The 25,016-nt window shown below is 36.9% G+C and overlaps 1 protein-coding gene across 1 annotated transcript in view; it reads left to right on the top strand.

The window, feature by feature from the left end:
- XRCC5 (X-ray repair cross complementing 5) overlaps nt 1–25,016 on the top strand; it is a 48,825-nt gene that overhangs the window by 11,082 nt on the left and 12,727 nt on the right. Inside the window, exons 7-16 of the mRNA XM_039701189.1 lie at nt 765–879; nt 2,485–2,623; nt 5,032–5,144; nt 8,519–8,581; nt 9,245–9,382; nt 10,015–10,105; nt 11,340–11,467; nt 15,472–15,668; nt 20,030–20,120; nt 21,544–21,613. Of these exons, the coding sequence (XP_039557123.1) occupies nt 765–879; nt 2,485–2,623; nt 5,032–5,144; nt 8,519–8,581; nt 9,245–9,382; nt 10,015–10,105; nt 11,340–11,467; nt 15,472–15,668; nt 20,030–20,120; nt 21,544–21,613 (1,145 nt within the window). The remainder of the gene's footprint in view (nt 1–764; nt 880–2,484; nt 2,624–5,031; nt 5,145–8,518; nt 8,582–9,244; nt 9,383–10,014; nt 10,106–11,339; nt 11,468–15,471; nt 15,669–20,029; nt 20,121–21,543; nt 21,614–25,016) is intronic.

The raw sequence follows: 25,016 nt of genomic DNA, 5'->3' as shown, positions 1-25,016 counted from the left end.
CTGTGTTGCAATTTTACAGCCAAATTGCCAATACAGTTTATATTAGCTGAAAGCTGTTTTGGGGGGCAAGACTATTTGAATTCACAATTACATATTATAAATTACTGTGAGTTGTTAATTTTGGACTCCATTGCTAAAAGTTGTGCAATTAAGTTAACACTTTTCAGTATAAATTCATTACAGTTCCTTTTTTTTTGAACTTGTATATGTGATATATGTGCTGTTTAGGCTAGAAATAGTTGAAGTAACTTCTTTCACTATGACAGAATGCCCTTAAATTAATGAGTTCACTAGTACTGTATAAAAAAAGTGTCAAAAGTTAATTTCTACATAAACAAAATCCCGTTAATTGAAACTGGATTCTTTATTTCTTCAGCTTCACTATAGAAAGCATTTTACCACTTAGAGAGCTTTTTCTAATTTATGTTGTTCAGTTTGCTACATGCCCTAATTGGATGAACACAGAAAAATGGAAAATGCTTAAGAAGCAATTGTGTGGCTTTATCACTAGACCTAACACAGTGCCTTTAAGTCACACCATCATAAAGGCTCAAGATAGGGATAATCTTCTGTACCACCTCTTTTTGTCATTCTCTTTTCTGACAGTGGGTAATGGTAAGATTATTGATACAGTTTATTTGCTTTATGTGATCTTAGCTGGAACAGTTTGGACTCCTGCATTTCCTTAAGGAGAGTGTATTGTCTATAATACTTTATTACAGTTCACCAGAGTTCATTGCTGTTTTCCTGATTCCTTCATTTAGAGAGAGCCTGGAACGTCTTTCAATGTTTAAGAAAATGGAAAGGAAGCCTATGCCTTGGCCCTGCCAGCTCACTATTGGTCCTAATTTGTCTATAAGGATTGTGGCCTACAAATCAGTAAGTGTGTAAGGTCATATGTTCTCGTGTAATTTGGCAGCAAGTTAGGTGCAACTACATGTTATTTTTTCCCTTAAAGCTAAGAAAATAAAGATAAAACGACATTGAGATAATTATAATAGAGATTTTTGTTTGGTTAGAAGCCAGTACATCTAAAATTCTGGTTCCCACAGCAACTTTAACTTCACCATACATGTTAAATAACTAACATTCTTAAGGTACAGAAATAGGAGTAATTGCTGTCTGTGCTGGCACTTGGTGGTATTGAAGTTGATGACACTGATTAAGAATGCTGTGATTGAAGATTTACATTCAGCATCAGTGATATGTGAGACTTATATATATTTTTAAGCCCTAGGCATGAGAAGAATTTTGGACATGTGTGTGTAAAATGGTGGGTGTAAATGTTTTACCAGCCATTGTTTCAAATCACATCTGTTGTTATTTCAGACTTGGAATAAAAGGTCTGATTTTCAGCTTGTTTGTACTGTTTGACAAAGCTTGGACCCAGTCTGTTTCTTACAATTTATATAGTTCCTTTAATCAGTGCTAGGAACAAGTAAGTGTGTTTAAAGGCAGAAAAAGTGCAAATTTCTAGTTATAAAATAGTTAATGGGTAACTGTGTAGTGTGGCAGTGTTGATGGATCTGGTGAGATGGAGTTTAATTGGTTTGTTATTTCAACATGAGACTGAGCCTGGTATGATGAAGATGAAATATATCTGAAGTCTGAGAGCTGGGTATACTAGCCTTGAAAGACATCCACTTTCTATTTATAGTTATTAATAATTTTGTTATTAGGCTATTGTGCAAATAGCCAGAAAGAAAATGTCCCTTCCCAAAGATGTTTACACACAAAATAAACTAAGTTTGGGAGAATAAGCGACATGAACTGAGTGACTGGCCTGAGGTCATACAGCAGTCATACTGACAAACTATTCTGTCTTTACTGTTTTCTGCTCAGCTCTACATTTTTCTTCTCATGTATTAGCTATACCATCAATTTCACTTAAGCAGAGAGAAAAGAAAGCAGTTTCATTTCTCTGTAGTTGGGAAATACTCACTCAATGTAAATACTTATTCCTTCTTTCCCTTCCAAGTCCCATAATGCATCTGGGATCTTTTTGCCTTTTGGGGAAGTTGCAGTGATATAAAGTATTTTTATCCTGCAGTGTAGTAAGCCTGATGGAAAACTTGGCCAAGCAAACTGAGTGAACGTTGAGTCTTACTGTATCTTTAACATATTCCTTAATGCTTTGTCAAAAGTATTTATACAGTTGGAGGTAGTAAATTGCATAGCAAGCAAGTTACATGGTATCCTGTGATTCAAAGACTTCCACAAATGGCTTAACCTACAGGTTTAATGAATAAGAAGTACAGGTATGCTGTCAATATGCTACATTCCATGTGTTAGGTCTCATACAGATGAAGCAGTGCTGAAAGCACTGTGGTGGCAGCCAAAGATGCATTATTTGGTGGTCTTTATTAGTTCCTTATTGGCAAAAAAATGCTGCACTCAGGCTAAGGATTTTTTGTGTGTTCTGGTAAGTACTCTGGATCCCACTGAAATGTTAAACATTCCTTTTCTTTGAATTCTGATACCAAGGTCACAGAAGAGAGGGTGAAAAAACTTTGGGCAATTGTGGATGCTAAAACCCTCAGAAAAGAGGATGTGCAAAAAGAAACTGTTTACTGCTTGAATGATGATGATGAGACAGAGGTTCAGAAAGATGATACTATTCAAGGTACGACATCTTTATGTGCACCCTGATGACAAAGGGAAGATAATGGCTTGGTCTCTTAGGTCACATAAGGGCCCCTTAGTTTTATACCTTGAAGCCTGGCTGTGGTCTTAGAATGTGAGCCCTGTGGATTTTTTGTGTGTTCTGGTAAGTACTCTGGATCCCACTGAAATGTTAAACATTCCTTTTCTTTGAATTCTGATACCAAGGTCACAGAAGAGAGGGTGAAAAAACTTTGGGCAATTGTGGATGCTAAAACCCTCAGAAAAGAGGATGTGCAAAAAGAAACTGTTTACTGCTTGAATGATGATGATGAGACAGAGGTTCAGAAAGATGATACTATTCAAGGTACGACATCTTTATGTGCACCCTGATGACAAAGGGAAGATAATGGCTTGGTCTCTTAGGTCACATAAGGGCCCCTTAGTTTTATACCTTGAAGCCTGACTGTGGTCTTAGAATGTGAGCCCTGTAGGCTGGTGGAACACGGAGACTGTTACATGAGACTCTTTGTTTTCACATATTTTGAAAAATCTTACTTCGCCAGTAGTAGCAATAATAATAATAGGAATGATAATGACAATGAGAATGATAATAATAATAGAACTAACAACAACAATAAGCAGAACAGATGGAGCTTAGAAGGCACTACAGCTCTCTGAACTGCACGCTGTGGAAGGCCATACCTCAGTTCTGTAGTGAGTAGTTCTGCTACCACTATTCCATTTTTAGATCTTCAGTTGTACTGATAACGTCAATGCTTTTAGTGCTGCTTTCTTGTAGATGAGCAACTGCTCTAGTTATTCTGCACTTGGAAAGATGAAGCCATCAAAGGAGGGTTTAGTGTTCAGGAGTACTAGCTTTGCTGTACTATAACAGGATCAATCTGAAGTAGTGGTACGCAACATACTTTTTATGACCTGCAGCTTCTTTCTGAGGAGATTAATTTCCTTAGAAGACTACAGGCCCCAGAAACAGCAGGAAATAGCCTACTTATTTTTAAAAATTGAGTTAAGCAAATCTGTTTCATTTTTTTTGTGATTGTATAGATATATTTTGTTACTAGTTTTTTTCCTTTCCTTTGCTGTTTCAATCCCGCACAAGTAGGGCAAGTGTATTAACTGTAAAGAGCAGAACTATTCAGATAACAGTATAAAGAGTGCTGTAAGATGAATAACAGAAATTGAAAATTAGAATAAGCTGTATTTTTTAATTTAATCTATTTCAATTTTAGCATTCATAGGTGTTTCATAGCAGTATCAGATCAAGTTCCAATGACAATGTAACCTTCTTTAAGAAAAAAAGTGGTTAAAAGATGGTCTAGTTATGTTTTACAACTTCAAAACTGTGTAAAAAAATTCACTTCTTACAGAGAATGCATTTTGAAGGATTTGCGACTATTGTCAGCTAATCTTCTGACTGCTTAAGTTAGTAAGTAGTTTTGGGATACTAGTAAAAAGAAGTGGTGAGCAGTTCAATGTGAACAAAAGAGATAAAAGATTTCCCTGACAATGCTGTGGTATTTCTAATGCTAAAAGAGCTACTGATGCCTCCTGGACTTTTGCGAATCTTTTGAGAAATGTCATAATTAGACAATATTTTGTATTTGCAGCACCCGCACTGAAATTTCTTTCATTCTGTGTGTTTGCTTTTCAGTTTGTAGAAAAATATATCTGCTTATAGGTTTTTCATATACAGGAATTTATCTCTGTTACCTTCTGCTTTCTTCACACCTGAGCATATCATCCTTAGTCTGTGGCAACATAATAAAGTGATGACATTACAGGGAAGATATTGGAAGCTGAGATAAGAGAATAAGCAGTTGGAGCAGATAATACCTCTAAGAAGTTACAGCTCCCTATTTTGTGGATATATACTGTAATGTATGGGATTGGAAGTAAAATACAGAAATATATAAAAAGACCAGTTATGCCTACAAGAGTGTTTTGGTTTTCCATTGTAAACCTTGCTTCTACTGTTAGTACATTTTATTTTCTGAATCTCTTCTGGTGTCATTTCGAGTGGTATGATTTGTGGTATGTTTGAGGTTGCCTGTATTATGTTTGCAGAGAGTGTTGCAATCTGTTTGCTGAAATCTATTCTGATTTGCTTAAATCTATTCTGTGAGCGTAACTTTGTTAGGCAAGATGTTCCCTTATTTTCTTTCCTGCTCTCTGAGAGTACTTGTGTTACATAAAATGATGTACAAGGAGGGCAACTGCTGTTCATGAAGTACAAAATGTGTCTATGGGTGCTTGGGTTTTTTTTGCTAACAGGGAAAGTAATTTGATGAGCATGTGTGGAATGTAGCTGTGGGGCATGAATGCATTGTTAAAATATTCAGAGAGCTAATTTCAGTGTTAAAATTGTAGGCCCATATGCTTACCAGATGCTCTTCTCTTGTTCTCCAGGTTTTCGGTATGGGAGTGATATAGTTCCTTTTTCCAAGGAAGATGAAGAGCAAATGAAATACAAAACAGAAGGAAAGTGTTTTTCTGTTTTGGGATTCACTAGATCCTCTCAGGTGCGATACTAAATATCTTCCTAGTCAGCTTCCTGGGTTATTCAAGACAACTGATCTTGGTTTGAATTCAGTAAAGTCCTGGTGTTGTATTGGGTTTCAGTATTTGCAATGGGACATCCCTACTCAGGTATGCAGGGGTGACTTACTTGCTGATTCTAGGACATGTAAGCAATATATGGTCTTTTGAAGGAGAGAAGCTCATAAATGTGCCCACTGGTCCCTCAAGTGAAGCCAGAGCCAGTGAACTCAGATCTCTGCTAAGAGGAGACAGAGGTATTGTAGTCTCATTTCATCTCACAGACTTTAATAGTCTGTCTTCTGTTTAGCTCAGACAGCAGCCTTTCTGGGCTTTGTCCAGCCAAAAGTATGGCTGCTTCTTAAAAGAAGCTTCTCCCTCAACATTAAAGTGATGTTAAAGCAAACCTGAACTGACTCCATTCATTCTCAATTCCATAAGGATTAGTTTGTGAACCATGATTGGTCTCTTCTTTCTATTGTGACAAAACTTAAATGTAGGGAAGATTTCTTGGACAAAGGCAGTATAATTAAAAAACACTCTGTATTTCCATGAGATGCCCAGTGTTTGTAATGCACTTATCTCTTGTAGTATTTGATTTGGTGTTTTTTGTCCCTGACAGTTGTAAGAAACTTAGTTTGAGCAAGTACTTTAATAAAAAGTTACCCAGCACAAGGCAATTTCCTTCAGAAAATCTAGGACTTAAGCATTAGTAAGGCCTTAGGCACAGGCTTAACAAAACTGTTCTTGAAGAAGGACGCATGAGGAGAGAGTACAGAGATGTGAGTGCCAAATAATTGCTCTGAACGTTAAGCTGCTCCCCATCTTTTTTCTCTGAAAATGTTTCTGACTGAAACTTTACTCATCTTGGAGTTACCCACACCCATTCCTCTTCACCAGTCAAAACTGAAATGAAATCATAGGGCAGTTCTACACGTTCACTTCTGACAGCTCCCAGCCCTCCTGCTATTAGAAATATCTCACTGTCTGAACAAAGAACTCTTGATAAAGGCTAAGACATCATCACCTTTAGAATGAAGGAAATATGCTACTGAAATAGGAAGCATCTGTGGGAGCTTACTCCCAAATGGATGTAACTAAACATCTTCTTACTTTACAATACAGGTGTCACAGAGACCTTGTGCACATTGTTAGATGTGTCATTAGACTACCACAGTGCAGTGTTCCAAAACATAAGCTCTGAGGAGCAAGGAAGTTATGTCATTTACTGAAAGGAGAAGCCAGCCCAACTGGAAACTGTAACCTGGTTGCTCCCTGAGGACTTTCAGACTTGTTGTTGAGTGATATGGGAGCTTGTGCACTGCAAGTGATTGATCAAGGAAATATCTTGTGCTTGAGCTTATGTGCCCTAAATTGGCCAGGGCCAGAGAGGTGTTAGGGAGTGCTACCTCCTGTGCCAGAAATGATCTAATAAGTGAAATGTGTCTGAATCCTGTGTTCCAATGAACAATTTCTTGGATCTCCCCATACATTATTAGCTTCCAGCTGAGTCTTACTATTGTCATTTAGTTCTGCAAGATGTATTTCACTGTGTGCAGAGTTTTCTTATGCTGGAGGTTAGCTTCCTATTTCAACTTAGTTTCCATTTTCAAATAAAGTCAGTCTAAGAGGAAAGCAGATGAGGAATATAGTGTTCCTGTGAGCAAACTGTTATTTCAGATGAATTTTTATTTTCCTGTCATTGGTCAGATAGTGTGGTAATACTTCAAATACATAGTTAATAATTGTAGGGTTACAGTTAATTTTAGGAATATTTTTTGAATCACAAAAATATGCATTAAATAATTAACAAGTTGTTTTTAAAATTTTTCAATGTACCAAATATTGATTGCTTTTAATTAGTTTTTATTATGTACTTCTCTTGTCTCTGGATTTCATAACAAACAGAAATTATATCTTAAAGTGTGCTCTGGTCCTGTAGCTGGGAGTGTGAGTAGTTATGCCCAGTAGTAGCTGCACATCCCCTCAGTGGAATAAAATTATTGAGGCGTGCTTGCAGGATTAAAATTACAGTGACTAGATAATGATATCAGGAATTTTTAACAACAGCTGGAATTTTCAAGACCTGTGTGTTATTTTAGTTTTTGCCTCGTAATTTTATTGTTTGGAATGATAAAACTGACACTATTTAAATGTTTTATATTAAATTATTTCTTTAAAAAACTTTGATGGAAAGATGATTCATTATTGACTAAAAAATCTGGAACAGCTCCAAATACATAATTAAATAAGGAATAGAAGCATCTTATATTCTTTTCCTGAGTTGTTCGCATCCCTCAGGAAAGAAGATCAGAGGCCGCTTAAACTTTGATTTTTAATTTATAAGCCATGCCATGTAAATCAAGAAATAATACCTGCAAATATTACAAAGGAACAATTCCTTTTGCAAACAAAAAAATGTGTAGTGATACACACATCTAGTTATTTATATTATACTGAACATAAAATTTCCTGAGCATTTAGAGACGGAACAGGAAAGAAAGATTGCAGGTAGAATAATCTGAGCTGAAGAATTGTTCTGGAATACACTAAACAAATCTGTTCTGGTGCAGGATGTCACTGACTTCAACAGCCTTATGGTAATTTGCTAAATAAAGCAGATAAAATAAAAAGATTAAATGAATGAAAGAAAAATCAAAGATATAATGAATTTAGTTCTGAGACTGTAATTCAAAGAGTTTTTTCTTTATCAAAGAGAGGTTATTTCAATCAGTGTCCATAGTAGTGTGTGATCTTTGTGACAGGTCTGTGATTGGAAGCTTTCTGTGTGTGTGAGCTGCTGTAGCTCCAACTATTCCAGTGATGCTCCTTGATGAAACTATTTTTTCCTTTTGTTTTGGTATCAGCCATGTTCATGAATAGAATAAACTCTGCTAACAGAAATGCTTCTTTGCTGGGTTGATGTTGCAGTAGCTTTATTAATTAAGGATGCAACTTTTTGCAGCTCCTTTTTTGATGTATCTTTGCTAGGAAAATTTAATAATGTAGATATAATAACTGTTAGGTTTAGGTCTTGTATTAACTACTGTAGTTTTCCACAATGACTTTTGAATTACTGAAGTATAATTCAGACTGGTAACAGCTGGCAGTAGCACTGTCTTTTGTTCCTGCCCATCATTAGGAAGCTATGAGAATATCCTACCCAATATGACTGCATATTCATTAGGTGATAAATGGAGATATAAGACAAATACAGGGCTTTAACCTCTATGCACTGTAATTAAATTTGGTGACTTCTGACTTGAGTAATGCTAGTTGTTTTGTAATTTAATTGGTCTAGTTGTATTAGTGACCTTTTCTTTAGGTCAGGCTAACTCTTGACCATTTGAATCTGCAGATCCAGAGGCATTACTACATGGGCAACCAAGCTCTGAAGGTCTTTGCAGCAAAAGGTGATGAGGTAAGGTAAACTGCAGTTTAATGCTGAACATATTTTGCTGCAGAACAAAAAAAAGAATAGTAGTGATGCTTGAGTTTGTCCTGTCTTTCTGTGTTAATAAATATTTCTAATGCAGCTTACAGAAATGTCTTATTTCCCAGTAGGTTAAAAAGAGGTTGCGTTAAAACCCAAATGAATACAGTATCTCATGAATAATGAAAAACGGGTAGATACTGTGTTTGAGCAAGGTTATGAGGAACCCGAAATTGGTGCTGAAATTGATTCTCATGCAGAGCAGCAGTGTGCCCTGTCACTGTGTTATTTAGAACAGACCTTCAAAGCACTGGAGGTAAAAAGCTCACTGTGGAGCTCTAATGTGTTCCTTTAAGGGGCTTTGCTCCCTTTCACTATCTCATGCAAAATCTCTGAGAGTTCTTCACACCTGGTGAAAAAGGTGGAATGTGCTGAATCTAAAGTTGGCTCAGCTTTGAGTGGATCCACCATCATGATGAGATTTGACCTTTCTGCTTCTTTGATTTATGAACATGAAAAAATGCTTGTGTTAAAGTTATAGCTGAAATGGAGACTAGTCTTGACTAAATCAATGCTGTTGAATTCCCTGTGAAAGATGTATTTCATGATTAAGAACTTGCATGATTTTTTAGACTTCTTTTTTCCCTCCAGAATGCAGCAGTTGCTTTTTCTGCACTTGTTCGTGCCCTGGATGAGTTGAAAGTGGTGGCTGTAGTGCGCTATGCTTATGATAGAAGATGCTATCCACAAATTGGAGTAGCTTTTCCGTGTATTAAGGATGCATATGAGGTAATTCTTCTCTCCTACCCTTCTGCAGAGAGACCCAGAAGCAACACAGTATGTCAGAACTTTAGCAGCGTATGTTTCCTCTGATCTTTCTTACGAGAGACTATTGAAAGAGCTAAATATGTATAGCATGGCTGAGCAGTGACGGAGGTGGGGGCGGACACAACAATCTTCAGACTTTTGAAGGGAATAAACACAAAAGATGGAGAGGAATTATTTAGGGTGGTATGAACTGGAGGAGGTAATGGAATAAAAAAAATGAGGCAGAGAAATGTTAAAAAAACCAATTCCATCTTTTGACTTTGGAGTACAGTAAGCTGTGATAAAATCTCCAAAAGCGCCAATATATTGGATATTTAAAGCATGGATAATTGGAACTCTGCATGAGAAAATGGGTGGGGAGGTCTTTATTCCACGAGCAGAAAAATTGAGTGTAGCCATCACTATAGGATATAATGCTGTGTTTTGTTCTGATTTAAATTGTGTTGCTCTGTACATCTCTTAAGTGTGTTGATGTGCACAAACATTACATCTTCATATTTTTCTTAGGTTTCATATTGCTCTGATATGGCACTCTGGGAATACAGATTTTTTTTTTCTTCAGGCTCAGTTGTTTTTTCTTTCCTCTTGCACAGTGTCTCATCTATGTGCAGCTACCCTATATGGAAGACCTAAGACAATATGTATTTTCATCCTTGAAAAACAGTAAAAAATGCCTTCCTACAGGTAAGACATTTGCTGGTCAAGTAACCTGCTTGTTGTCTTCTAAGATGCTCTAAAATAGTTAGAATATTTGGCTCACCAATGAAAGCATAAGTCCTGTTGTTATCTTGGCTTAGGAAAACACCCAGGTATTTGGGCATCCATTATGGTGATGTCATCTTGAAGTGTAAATGTGTATTAAAGCTTTGGCACTTCAGGTGCAGGCTGAGCAGAACTAAGTTTGCAGGCAGTGTTTCAGCTGTCTGTTAAATGACTTCTGGCTCAGGTTACAGCACTGAGAGTCTCACAGGATCCTGTGATGGAGAGCTACGATTAGACCTCTGCATCCTTTGATCTTTGAACTCATTTGTGGGCGTAAATGGCCAAACCTTGTGGGATCTACAGTGTGTGATTAGCTAGCTAGAATTAGAACAGAGGCAGCTGCTCTGTTGGTGCAAAGCTGGTCCTGTAGCCATTTGCAGTATGGCCTGTTAATATAATGTACAAAGGCAAAGACAGTATTTTCTGTGGAGTGTTATTAAAGCTTGTGCTTATTGGTGTCCAGGCTGAGATGGATGGCATCTTTGGAGAACATGCAGCTACACAAAACTTGACTTGCTGTTCTGAGAGTTTTGCACAGCAATGAGTCTTAAGTGGCTGTAGTTTAAAAATCCACTCCCGCTTCTTTCATTTGTTATGAGATGCATTGAATGGGCACCTGCACATCAGGGTATATTTAGCATGCTGGTTTGTTTCTATAGCAGTTTCTGTTTTCTTGCCTGTAACCAGCAGTTTGATAACAAATCTAAAACCTGTCTTACCAAAGCAGTAGCTGGCTATTGTGAACTGTGTTAATTTGCAATCATAACTTTAAAAATTTATATTATGCCATTTAGTTTTGCAAACCAACTGTTCTCCTTATTTTCTAAGTGGCCTATAAACCTTCTGTTGCAAATGAAAACATTTTGAAAAAGGAGAAAAGCTAAAGCAGAAAGGCAGCAATAATTGAGGTCTTGGGGGAAAAGAAGAAGGCTTTATGACTTTACACTGTAGTCCTTAAATAAAGCAGGGGTTTATTATTGTGTCCATTATCCTTATTCTTTATTGGCACATCCATAGCTGCAGTGTGTTCTGTGCCATGTAATGACTTAGTGAAAATCTTGCATTGTGAAGCCAATCTTCATTTATAAATGGTTTCAAGAAATCCATCCGTCTGCAAGTGTATTTAATCTTCCTTTGTATGTAATTGCTGCCTTAGTGGATCAGTTATCTGCTGTTGACTCACTGATTGATTCGATGAATTTGGTTCAAGAAGATGGAGAAACTTTTGAGGACCTATTTAAGCCCAGCAAAATTCCAAACCCTCATTTTCAAAGATTATATCAGGTGAGATGAACTATATGGTATTTTTTAAAAAGTTTTTTTTCTTAAGACTTTTCACCTTTCTGTCTTTCTTTGATTCACATTGGAAAGATCTACATTGTGAAAATGCAGATATAAATCTCTGGCATTAAAGTATGTGGTAACCAATGATTTCTGTGTTGTCCCTGACATAGATTTATCTCAAAAATTTCGAGTTTCCAGGAAGCAAGGGAAATTACACCTGTGCTCAGGTGTCTACAACAGCATCAGTGATATTCACAGGCACATATACTAGGCAAGTTAAAACTTGCCTCTCAACACTCTATTGTGGACATAGATTCAGTCTTCCGCTTTTGGACAGAGAAAAATTGGCTGAAAATTGGGATATCTTCAGCTTCTCATTCTGTGTCCCATCACTTTTCTGTGCAGTGTTGCATCTAGCAGTGTTCCAAACCAGGTCAGTCTGAGGTGAACTGGATCACTAATAAATGGTTATTAACATTGTTGACATTTAAAATATTCTGTTGGGGTGTCTAAGCTGATGCACTTCACGAGCCAGCAGAACAGTTCACACTTCCTGCAGTTATTATATCAAGCTGTCTCCATTTTGATTTGCATTCCTTTCATATCACGAAGACTTTCATTGCAACTGTGAGGATGAGAGACTTAATTATACATTGGAATTCAAGTGTTTAAAAAACGACGCAGCAAATTCAAAAATAAAGAAAATTATGTTGCAATTTAAGCAACTGCAGAATTGTACTGTATACAGATCCATGGAGATACATTGAATGTGTGGCTCTGCTCTGAAAATTGACCAAAAATGGTATTGTAGCAATCATGTTCATATCTCAGCAATTCCACATGATTTATTTCGGTTTACAAGTAGGAAGAAGATGTTTTTTTAAATTAAGAAAATTTACCCTAGCTTCCCAAACCTTGCTACCTCAGTGTTGCTAAAATAACCAAAGGATCTGAAGGTCAGTGTGTGTTTCAGAAACACATGTAAGCCCACTGTATTCAACCCTACTCTGATTGACACCTGAAGAACTCAGAGGTCTCATCAAGTTCTGCCAGTCATATTGACAAGACAGTGTGTAACTGAGTGCAAGATTTGATCAGTTGGAGGTTATTGCAGGGCAGGAACTTAAAATGAACTGACCTCTGCACAACTCTTATTTTAGGAAGGGCTGTTAAGCTTGGATAGTACAAAACTTGGGCATTACTTGTAAATGAATTACTTGGGGGATAGAATTTCCTCTGTTATATTGCTAGATAGAGTTTTGCATTCTTTTAGTTTAGTGCATGTCACCTACTGGTGAAAGATTATTTTTTTTTTTCAGGTGTGCTATTTGTCTTCTGAAACAGTGTGATGCTAGGGTTCCAGCACTTGAGTCAGTTGTTGCTGGAAGAGACTAACTTGCCAGTTTCCATAGAGGATAATAGGATTTTGTAAGGTTGAGTGTTACTGGTAGAAAAAGCATTTGAGTGAATGTATGGAGTAGGATACAATTTCTGTCCTTGCTGTTCAGAAAGCCCTAAACTGTCAGTCCCCTTAGTACTTTCTTTTGGCCACTGTTGCTGCAAAGATGTTCCAGGTTCTTAGTATTTTGCTCTTAGGCAAAATGGCACTGCTGGTTCCTTAAGAACTGTGAAGAAAAATTCTGCATCATCTTTTGACTGTACCCAGTAAGTGGATTAGGCTGAATAGAACCTATAAATGGTTTTGAAAAATAACTCTGAAGAAAAGGATGAACTCCTACTTCATTTCCTTGCTTTGTTGCTTCATGAAGAATGATAAGTGACAAGAGCCAGAATTTAAACAAAAACATCAAGCTAAATTATATCTCTGGAAGTAGTGGTAGGCATCAGGAAATGACAGAGTGGGTGAGAAGTAGTCGTTAATGCTTGCTGGAGTGGAAGATGAGGAATATCCTATATCCAGACTTTCAACTTTTATTCCTTGCTTCCAGAAAAAAACTAGGTGAACTTCTGTAGCTTTTGTAGTGGTAGACTTCCAATATTATTGTTTAAGTTGTCCATCTTAAATTCAGGGATTTGTAGCACCTAAGACATTCAGGGAATGCAGTGCATTTTATTTGTTAGCCAAATAAACAAATTGTTCAACAATGGTGGCTCTCTAGAGAGATGGACCTGTTGGTCTGTTGGTGCATATATGTCACTGCTTATCACAGAATTAGTGGTGTGAAGCCCAGTTCCACCAGTATCCATTGACTTATCTTGGTATGGCCCCTGTTCCTGAAAGCTGGCTGTGTCTCTAGAAGTGGAAATGTAAGAAATTAGGAAGAGCAATGAGGAGCTTGGTGACAGCATGCATGAATACAACAGTGACTGCAAGGCAGTGGCAGTGTGAGTTTCTTCTAGCTGTGAGGGTAGGAGTGACTCTTGCTGGACACAGAAGGAAGGGGGGAAGCAAGGTTAAGAGGGATGGTGTTGGTTTAGAAACTCCAGGTTGTCTGTTTAACTTAGTGTCCATTTAGCATGTGAGTTTTGACAGTATCTGCCATCTCAGTTTCAGATGTAGTCATCTACTTTAAAAACAGGTACAAGTGGATGCTGTGGCCACTCAGTCTGCTCAGCTCCTGCAGCTGCACACATTAAGATGTCAGTTACAAAAGCCTGAAACACACAGGCATAACAGGGGACTTAGGTTTTTTTGATTTGTGAATTTAATTCAATTATCTTTTCTTTTTTCTTTTTTCTTTTTTTTTTTTGTATCACAAGAGCTATTGCTGCAGCTTCCAGCAACATTTTTACTCCCTTTCAAAATAATTGTGCCTTAAATCATTACAAGTGTTTCCAAATCAGTAGCCTTGTGCAACTGCCTCCTTTGGCAATATGTTCTAATACGGACTGGAATCTTAATGGCAGCCTGAAAACATATCAGTATTGATGTGTCACATATTGTCTAGATTTTCTGTTTTGGCATATTTCCAGTACAAATAGGAGCTTTTATTTGCTTTGATTTTGTATTTTAAATTAATGTCATGTCTGACAGCCAAGAGGGGAGCAAATCTCTGCTGTATTCCTAGTTTACAGAGTAGGTACCTTCACATGGGTGTCTAATGCACTCAGTACAATGGGCATGGAAAAAAAATTGTCTCCTTTGTATATCACATGTTTTGATGTGTTTGTGTGCATGCACTGGTATCTGTGTGTGTATTTGTAAATGCACATACCTCTTTATTGCTATCTCACACTTCACAAAATTGTAGAGATACTTACTTTGTTTTCAAAACCCTCCATGGAATTTCTGTAGCCTGCCTCATTAACCTCATCTCTCCCCGTCTGCTTGACTCTGTGGCTGTGTGCACTGACTCTACACTTGGGTGAGAAATCCTTCTCTGTAGCTCTCACCATCTGTTCCAGCTTTGTGCATCTGTCAGGCCCCTTCATTGCCTTCTCCTTTCAAAGCTAGGTTCCAAACATACATATATTCTGTGCCTCACCTGTGCACATTTAATAGTCTCTCTTTCTATTTGCATTCTCTCTTAAGCTTGTGAACATTCCTCCTGTATCTATACTGAGTTTAATTGACCAAGAAGAAATATTTTCTTTGAGGGACATTAAACTGTTACAATAACTGGAATGTGTGGTTGGGATAGATCTCGTTTACTTAATTTTGAAGTGTATAGAAATCTTGCCTGTGGGACTGTTTTATAAGAGAACTGCTTTTTAAAGGTAGAGTGAAGCTAAAAATATGAACAGTTGCAGATGAGTGTTTCATTCCTGGGATTTTTCTAATAATTTTCATAGCACTCATTCCAGTGAGTGTGGGAACACTCATCTGCACCAGTATTCTTGTTTAATATCATTAATAATCTCCTTAAACAGTTGATCATAAACTTTCAGTCCATTATGAGACAGAATATTTTTCAGCAACACAAAGGTAGTATGTTTAATATGGAAGATATTTTGCAGTTACCATATGGTGTACAGGCATTACATTAAAAGTTTTTAATATAATTGAAAGTTCTACTTTGCTCAGAGTGTTTTGTTTCTTGCAGTGTTTGCAGCACAAGGCTTTTCACTCTGATAAGCCACTGCCACCAATAGAGCAGCACCTTTTAGAAATGCTGGATATGCCTTGTGTGGTAAGAGAAAGGTGTCAGGCTCCTCTGGAAAGAGTAAAAGCACTTTTTCCCCTAAAGGAAGTTGGCAAGAAAAAAGAAGAGAAGACTGCACAAGACATCTTCAAAGACAAGTACGTTAGAGATGTATTATGGATTTTTCTGAAACTTTTTTTTTTTACACTTCAGGTTGTTTTTGCTGGATGAATCAGGCTCAGAATCTTTTGAACAGAAAATCAATGAGTTACACACTGGAAAATATGCTGATGGATAAAGAATATTGTGGTGCCACAGAATGTCTGGAGTGTTTTGTGAATAGTGGTGGTCATACTGTTGCAGTGTAAGATACACTAGGAACCAGTGAGTTCCTAGTGTATCTTACACTGCAAGTGAGACAGTTCCGTCATACTGTTGCAGTGTAAGATACACTAGGAACCAGTGAGTTCCTCATGTCTGGGGAGCCTGTACCTACTCATGCAAGCTCCTCATATCTGTATTTGCTGTCACAGAATCACAAAATCCATCAGATTGGAATGGACCACTGGGGGCTTCTTGGTTAACCTGTTGCTCAAAGACCACCTGTGAGATCTCAGGAGGGATTCATACAGTCTGACCTTGAAAACCTTCAGGGTTTGTGCATCCTTTCTGGGCAACCTGTTGCATTGCTTCTTGTCTCCTGGTCAGACAGTTTGTCCTAGAGGTGGTTATGAAGGAACTCAAATAACACTAAAGGGGGTCTAATTTAGTTTAGAATAAATGCCTTGGTGCTTTAAATTAGCCATAAAGTTGAGCCTTCCTTCTCAGCATGCTTGCTTTAGGTAATTGTGTAGCTTTCATTTTGAATATCAAAAGAAAAGCAGTTTCATTATTATCTGCTGTGCAATTAATGTGGTTGTCTCCAAAAAAATCAAGCTGGTATAGACTATTCCTGGAACAGCTATTGTTTGAACAGTTTTAAGACAGGGTATTTTTGTTGTTAAAGAATATACTGTGTTTAGTTTATTTGTGATGCAGATAGGAAGAATAAATGCTAAATTGATACTGCAGTTGTACTGTCACCCCAGCCAAATCAATTTGCATAAACAAAATCTGCTTCTGAGAAATTAATTTCTTGAAATCTACAATATAACTAGTGGGTCCCTGAGATGTTGGAGTGTTCTCAGTTGGCTCCTTCTCCCTTCATTTTGTCATTTTTGGTTCAGACCTTTCAGCACTAGGAATGATGTCTTTGATGTGTTTTGAGCTCTTGCTTAGCTCAGTCCTTTACTCTTGGTTGGGTAGAGCCTCCTCAGCATCTTCTCTTTGGGAAGACATGGCACAGGACTCCTCACTTTGCTGCTTGAGGCTAATGACTGCATTCCTCTCTACAGACTGGAAAATACCTGGCTTTTTTGTTGTTGTTGCTGATTTCAGTGTGTTCCTGTTGCCTTGGTGTGTCTGTGAATTCATACTGATGAAATTCTCCTTTCCTTACTCCATGCCCCAGTTTCTCTGGGTTTTTGTACATATGTATATTTATATGTATATCTTAAAAAGTGGTAGAGCCATTTTAGAAATAAAAGACAAAAAATTGGGCTCAAACAAGCTAGAGAGAGAATTTAAACAAAAAGCAGGGACCCATTACTGTTAGTTGCTTTAAAATCTATCTTCCCAAAAGCATCTGACAAGCAAGAAGGAAATCTGTTTTGTTGAAAAACTGGTTTCCTTTAGAGGGGTGATAAAAGAAGCTATAAAAGAAATTTAGATAGAAATTGATGTTGGGCATTAAAATGATTTTTTTTAAAAAGCTGTAAAGGAAGCGAAAGGATACAGACTCAACTATGCAAAGAAGAATGAATGATAGTTGAAATTTTTTTTAAATTGCAGAAAAATGGTGTTGCTGTAATAATGAATGGGACTGGTAGTATTTTATCATTGCTACAACAGCAGTCTTAACTGTATGTTTTTGTTCTGTGTTTGGGTAAAAGCTGAGACGATATCATTTAGTCACTAGATAAAGAAAAGTGCATCACTCTGCAACAATGATGAAGGAAAATATTAAATAACAGAGGCACTTGCACAGGCTTCCCAGAGAGGTTGTGGGTGTTCCTTCCTGGCAGTGTCCAAGGCCAGGCTGGATGGGGCTTTGGGCAGCCTGGTTCAGTGGGAGGTGTCCCTGCCCATGGCAGGGGTGTAGGAAGTGGGTGATCTTTAACACAAACCACTCTGTGATTCTAAATGCTATGGTTCTATGAGATTCAACTTATTGATACTAAGATATAGTTTGCACTTCAGTGTTTGGAAAAAGTTGTTTAAAAGAGGTCTTAACCATTATTTTTGTTTTCTAAAATTGATTTGTATCTCCTGTCATCATATTGACCACATTCTTCTCTGTTACTTTTTATGGTCTAATGGGACTAAAGCAGCATAATTGTAGGCATGATATCTTAATACAGATTTCAGTATTCACTTGTATCACTTTTGCTTAAGATCTGTGTAGTTTTTTTTTTTTTAAATCCAGTAATATAGAAAACATTTTACTTTTTCCTTCTTAAGTTGGCTGTGGAGAGGCTGTTATCTCATCCAGCTTTGTAGGATGTGAAAGGCTTCTATATTAATGTAGAAGTGGGTGTTTTAAATTAATCTTGTATTTTATTAATTTTTCTCAAATAGTAATTGCACGTTTTGCAGTTTAAAAATACTGCTAATCAGTGCATATTCTAAATGTCAGCTCCTTGGCTGGTATAAATGGCTATGGATTCATTAGTTTCTGCTGTGCTGCACTGATTAATGACAAGTGTAGATTTGGTCCTAGGCTGTTAAATGCAGCATCATCATTTATTTTCTCTTTCCTCCAATCCCAAAGAATTTTGAATCAGTAAAAATAATGCAGGAAGAAAAAGAAGAAAATTGATTGCCATATACTTCTGGAGGAAAATATTCTAAAAGAGAATTTTTGTTGTTCTTTACACCTTTCATCAAACCATGTTAATATACAAGATTTTTTTGTTCTAGTGGAGCTTCTAAACTCTCTGGTTTTGCTAAGTATCAGTTTCTCCCTTTACAGTGAGACACACTGGTTGTTCAAAACAATCAAGCAACTTGTTCAAGGTTAGTCAGAAAGTCATCAGAGTTGAGAATGAAGCAGAGGTATCCTATCCTTGTCCTTAGGCATAGCTAAAGTCATCATTTCTCCTGGAGTGATAAGTAAGGTTATGCTGAATGACAGGAGTTGCTGAGGAGAAGGGATTTCATTTTGGTAGTGACAAAATTAAGTAAAGGAAAGAGAAGATTGCTGAAACAAAGTGAGATAGACAATGGTTGTAAAGTAGGGAAGGGAGTGTGCTACAGAAAGCAAAAAGGAAGACTCCACAAGTTCTTTCTAATAGTTGATTGCTTCTGTAAAGTGCAATGCAGTTTTTGCAATCAGTTCTAATCTTGCAGAATGAAAAGTGGCTCCTAGTCCAGGATCTCTAACATTGTCCCTATATCATCAAGCAGTTTCTTCTTTTCACAGTAATAGAATTTTTCAGAAAAACTTGGTACTTTGTTTTGGGATTCCTTGAACACAAATCCTGTCCTTTGGGTTGCTGAGTAGCTTTCAGTCATTCTTAAATGAAAATCAATTTGTCTGTGTCAGTAGCCTGACAGCGTCTGATTTTCCTCCCCTTTTGTGATTGTCTGGATTTTACTCTGTTGCTGAGATGTGCTCTAAAGTGTAGCATGTTACATGTTAGAATTAAGTTCCTAGTTTGAATGTACACCTTGCTCTATCTTACCTGTAAGGACAAAGCAAGAAAGTAGCCCAAAATCACAATTAGCTTTTAAAAAGTAAAATTAGTCTTTTGAAAACATTTTGAGATGTAGCTTAAAACATCCTAAGAGAGTTCTGATCTGCTTAACTGGCGTTTGTCTAGCAGGTTTTAACAAATACAAGGTGGAAGTTTACAGAGCTCTCATGTGCTGATGGAGAATAGTGGTCATTAGACTCAAAAGCCACTGTGTAAATATGTTTGTATTAGCTATAAACTCCAAGACAGGCTCTAGCAGGTAGTGATTGAACAGTAAATTAATGTCTTACTAAAATGGTACATTTTCACTGACATTTCATGTTTAGAAAAAAACTCTAGTGAAAATACCAAATGTCATGTTATATACTGTAAATTATCAAGGCTAACTCAACACAGAGGTTCCAAAGAAAGTGCTTGGAGATATTCTGTATTTAGAAAGATGAAGAAGGTCTATATAAGGAAATTCACACCTGAAATAAGCAGTAATAATCTCATACCTTCAACAAGTGATGCCTTTGCTGTATGTGAAGATGAAGTTTGATCTGTTTATACTGTCTGGTTTGTGCAGCCTAAGGGGAAAATAAGGCATGGTTAAGTGTTGATTTTGGAACAGTTATGTAATCAAGTTTAGTTCAGTGTAGATTTCATTAATTTGACTCCCTAGTTAATAGGCAGGACAATTGTCTTCAAGTGTTTATATTCATTTTTACCCTTCTCATTTGCAGTGAAGATGAACCCAGCCTTAAGAAACCAAAAATTGAAGATGAGGAAGAGAGCTTTAGCCTTATGAAACTTGCTGAAGGCAATATCACCTCTGTAAGCATGTTTTTACAAATCTGATTATCAAAGGGGAAGATTAATTCTATAAGTGTATTGTAGTGAATATACAGAATTCCTCATAAAAGGAGAGTTTCTAGCTGAAACATGACTGAAATACTGTCTACTTGTACATTTGAGACTCTGCTAGAGATTGTGAAGACAACTTTCTCTGCCCTTAGGCATGTGTTAACACAAGTTTCCATCAGTCGTGGATATTTTAGGACAAAATTCTCTCCTGGTGTTTAGAACACTAAAAGAAAAGCCTGAGGATTTGAAGAAAACAGAATTGGAGCTCAGTGGTTGAATTTGTTCTTGCTGTCTTTCATATCTTCGGCAACATAGAAGTTGCCTCTTTGTATTTAATCAAAAGTAGTGCTGTGATTTTAGACATTGTTCTCTGCATTAATTGGGGGTCTAAATGAGAAATTTGCCTTCATCTTGCTACTAGATCTAACTTACAATTTTGTGGCTAGATGAAACTTGTATCGTAACTGTGCACCTTCCTTTATTTGATGTTTTCCTATTATAAAAAATAATTAATATTTAACTAACTTCTCTTATTTTCAGATGTGCTGTTCGTTGAGGTTAATTTTGAAAAAAAGTATTATTGATACTTATAAAAATATTTCAAATCTAAAAATATTTCAGTGTTCTGCACTTCTAATATAATTTTGGTATTTCCTGAAATGTGGCATTGTGAGATCTTAGAGAAATACAGTGAGACCAAGCAAACTTATTGTAAAGTCCATGAATTATTTTAACAACAAAGCATAAAAAAGTAGGAGAATTATGATTGCTGATGGGAAATTTTAAGCAATGTAGGTTGTTGGTTTTTTTCCCCTCAAGTTAATGCATCCGTTTTTCAGTGTTTATTTATATTTGACCTGGTTTTAGTTCCTTTGAAAGGTTTCTGCATTTGCATGCCCATTTAGAGCTTTGGCTTTAAGATGTCAGAGTCTGCCAGAAAGCCTAGATGATTTAAGTGCAAGCTTTTAATTTTTAGGTCCTATTGGAGTGGCAAAGTGCTGGTTCTGTACCCATGTGCCTGGGAGCTCACACTCCTTACTGAGCATCTGCTGAGATTAGGGAGGTCTAAGAGTTCTGTGCTACAGAAGATCTCAAAGCTGAACTAGCAGATAACCTGAATTATTGTGCTTCTGTCCTCTCAGCACCAGAGAAGTGGCCAACTTGTAACAGTGCAGCAGAATGAGTTCATCTTGCTCATGTCATAGCCAGCCTTTGCCAGGAGTACTGTGCATTAGTACACTTTATAAGACTTGCATTTTTGAGTCTGAATGTGGAGAAGTACACAGTTTGTTTTCACATTAAAATAAAAAAAAATTTAAAGATTCTTGTTGCCTGACAAGAAGAAAGAGGTGGATATTGGAAGACAATTGAATTGGTTTTGTGCTTTTTGTAGGTAGGCAGTGTTAACCCAGCAGAAGATTTCCGAATTCTGGTGAGGAAGAAAAATGCTGACTTCAAAGATGGTAAATGACTTTTGTCTATCTTAATTATATCAGTAGCACCTTCAGAGTTCAGTAAATGCAATCCATTTGTGTAAATGCAATGCAATAAATTTCTAGTGCAATGTTAGTTGCTCTGGAATTTGCGCATTAGCTTGTAGTGCCACTCAGTCAAGGAAGCTGTCATTTGTAATTCCCCTGTTAATACTTGCCTTCCCCAATTAAAAGTCTCAGGTAGCTGTGTTTGGGTGAGAAGGTGCTAGACAGCTACACTGAGGACCTGAGCAACTCCTCAGGTGTTTTTAACAGAAGACCCCTTGGTAATCACTGACTGCCTCATTCAGAGTGAACCTCAGCTTCTCACTCTCAGGATCTTTGTGGCCTGAAGTGGACCAAAGGTCATTTCTTACTGCTTGTTTGTGAAAGAAAGTACAGGTGAATTCAGACTGAAGTGGACCAAAGGTCATTTCTTACTGCTTGTGAAAGAAAGTACAGGTGAATTCAGGGTGGAATAAGCAGGTAGTATTTGTAATCTGAAAGCTGAGAGAAGGCTGTGTGCACTGACTTTCCTCAGAGATGAAAAAGAACTCCAGGCACAGGTCAAGCACTGTCTTGCATGGCCTAAGTCTGAAAATGCAATGAAATTATCATTGGTTTGTATGGTATTTCCCTCCTGGAACAGCTATGCAGGGATATATGTAATCCAAAGGTGTCTTAAAAACAAAGCACAAGATGGACGGGGCCCTTTATCTCCTAAAGGATGATTTGAAGGTTGTGGCAGGGTAAACTTGATCTGCCAAATAGCCACTAATGTCACATTCCTTTTCAAAGAAAGATTTGCAGAGGTGCTTAAGTGAGGTACTGGGTATTCATAAGACCTTTGGTCCTTTTGGATGTAATTTCAGGAGTGTGTTTAGCAGTATACTGAATTGTGATATGGCCTGTTAAAGCCTGCTTAGCTGTTTTTCTCCAGAATTTCCAGACCTCTAAGCTAGCTAGCTTTTTTACATGGATTATTCATTAGACCCATAAGAAATTATTTATTGAAAAAATATTTTGAGTTGGCAGGGTAAATCTCAGCTATTAAGATGTATTAAGATGCAGTAAAAAAATTGTACAATTGTACAATACATTATAATACAGAAACTGTGAAACATTTGACTGCTTTGTTATGGTGTTAAATTTTACCATGTAGGAAAGCTTTAAGGCAAAAATAAGTATAGTGATTACCCTTGAAGATGGTTTAAATAGAAAGAGTGCTTAAATATGTCCACTTGGTAGCTGTGCTGGAGATAACTGCAGTACATGGTTGGAAGGTCCTGAAATTTTGAGCAATTTGCTTTTATTCTTTGTGATCTGCTCTGTAGTTAAACAGAATGTAGTGCAGTCACCCATTTAAAGGAGAGGTAGAAGCCACTATAAATAAAAACATACTTTGCATATTATCTTTTTCTTCTGGATAATCCTTTTTGTGCTTTAGAGCCTTTTAGGTAGCTTAATATATTGAACATTGCAGGCATGTTTTTAATGGCTTGCTGTATTGCACTTTGGTTATGTAAATAGTAAATTCTGCCTTAAAATTATTTAGTGGTTCTAAGGGGTTTTTGGTATAATTTTGTCATTTAATGATGAATTTTTTTTTCCCTCTGCTAGAACATAAGAAATATAAAATTTCATTGCAGAAAAGGATAATCTGTGGCATTCAAGTACTTATTTGTAAAAAAGGTAGCATTTTATGTGTCAGGATGCAGACAGGAGAACTGCTAAGTTGCATTCTGTTTTTCTTTCTTGTATTTAAAAAAAAAATCTACTACAGTCTTCGTAACTGAATAGAGCTTACATTCACCTTTTAAAATAACAGCAGTCCTTTCATTGGGAAGAGAAAGACCTTTCAACTATTTGATTGAAGGTGGGTTGTTTTTTAGTAGTTAGAGAAGTTGTAGCAGTTGGAAGAGTTGTACTTTAAATACTGACACTACAGTTGCTTCTTAATTCAGCTGCAGGTTAATGGCACACCCACACCAAAATTATAAAGTTAGCAGTACCAGAGGATGGCAAGGTGCTTATTTTTCTTTTTCTTCTGAAACAGCTTGTAGGAAGTCCTGATGGTGTATTTATCACTGAAAATAGGAACCAGTATATTTCCTGCAGTGCCCTCACTGGGATGTGTTAATCAGGGTTATTCCTTTCATAGCAGAAGTCTTAAGTGAAAGCTAGTCTGTGTGTGATGTTGTGTGACAACTTTGCCACTAATGCCTAAATACATATCTGCAGAAAATCAAAGATTTTCAGATTGGTAAGGATCTTAGAGATAGGTTTTCTGGACTGGCAGCTCAATTCCTGAAACAATAATCGACTTTGGTTTTACCTGAAAACTGTGTCCTTTATTACAGTAGGGAGCTGCTTAAAGGGTACATGGTGAGATGTGTTTGATGGTTTCAGCTTACTGGTTAACGCTGATGCTCATGTAACTAGAATTGTGTTCCCCTCTAGACATCCTTTCTTATTTGCATTCATGGCCAGAGAAATGTCATGTTATGCAGGTCTTATTTTGAGCAAGTCACAAGTGTAGAGTCATCACAAAGAGATGTCTCCTGATAACAGCTTCTGACGTTTTTGTCAATGACTGCACATAAAATAGATTAGTTTACCTGAGTAGAATTAATTGTTGCTCCCAAGGGTGTGCAGTGAGTTTCTTCATTGCTGTGGCTTCAGAGCAGGCTTCAGAAAATGCAGTCAGTGCTTGCCATCTTTGTAATGCCAAGGGAGTAGCCACATAATTCCAGTTAATCCTCCTATTTGAAGGTTCCCATCCATGATCTGCATCTCTGGAGAGTACATCATCTCTGGTGTGTTGTGTTTTCATAGGCTTCTGTATAAGAATCAGGGGAAAGGTATTGACAAAAAGTATAGAAAAAGGTATTGACGCATGCATAATATTTTCTTTGATTTGTAAATGTTCTGTGTGAGTTTATAGGCCACATTTCATTGCATCTTACAGTACTCCTGTCTGAAACATGATGTTGAAAAAGCTTTTTTTATTTACTGATTTTCAGTTGGGAGAGAAATCTTCATGTCCAGAGACAAATAGCACTAAGCTCTCATTTCTATATTTATAGTAAATTAGTTAATTTATTTTTTCCCTAGGCATTTCTAGAAAAATATAGCTGAAAGAATCAGTGACTGCATTTGAACAAGGATGAGATTTTATTGCAAGAGTTTCTGTAGAAATAAGTATAGTTAATTACCTTTCTGGAGCTAATATAATTTTTTTTAATGCTAATACTTAATTTCATTCTTTGTTGGCATGTTTCTGCAGTTTGTCTGCATTTTTATCTTGCTGGATGTTTTTGTATATTTCAGAGACTATTCATGCTCTACTGCTACACAGGCCAAATGCAATGACTGGTTTGATGAAAATGATTCA

The sequence above is a fragment of the Passer montanus genome, unplaced genomic scaffold, assembly GCF_014805655.1.
Source record: "Passer montanus isolate IOZ18808 unplaced genomic scaffold, ASM1480565v1 scaffold1, whole genome shotgun sequence".
Taxonomy (NCBI): domain Eukaryota; kingdom Metazoa; phylum Chordata; class Aves; order Passeriformes; family Passeridae; genus Passer; species Passer montanus.
This window is presented reverse-complemented; position numbering and strand designations above follow the sequence as displayed.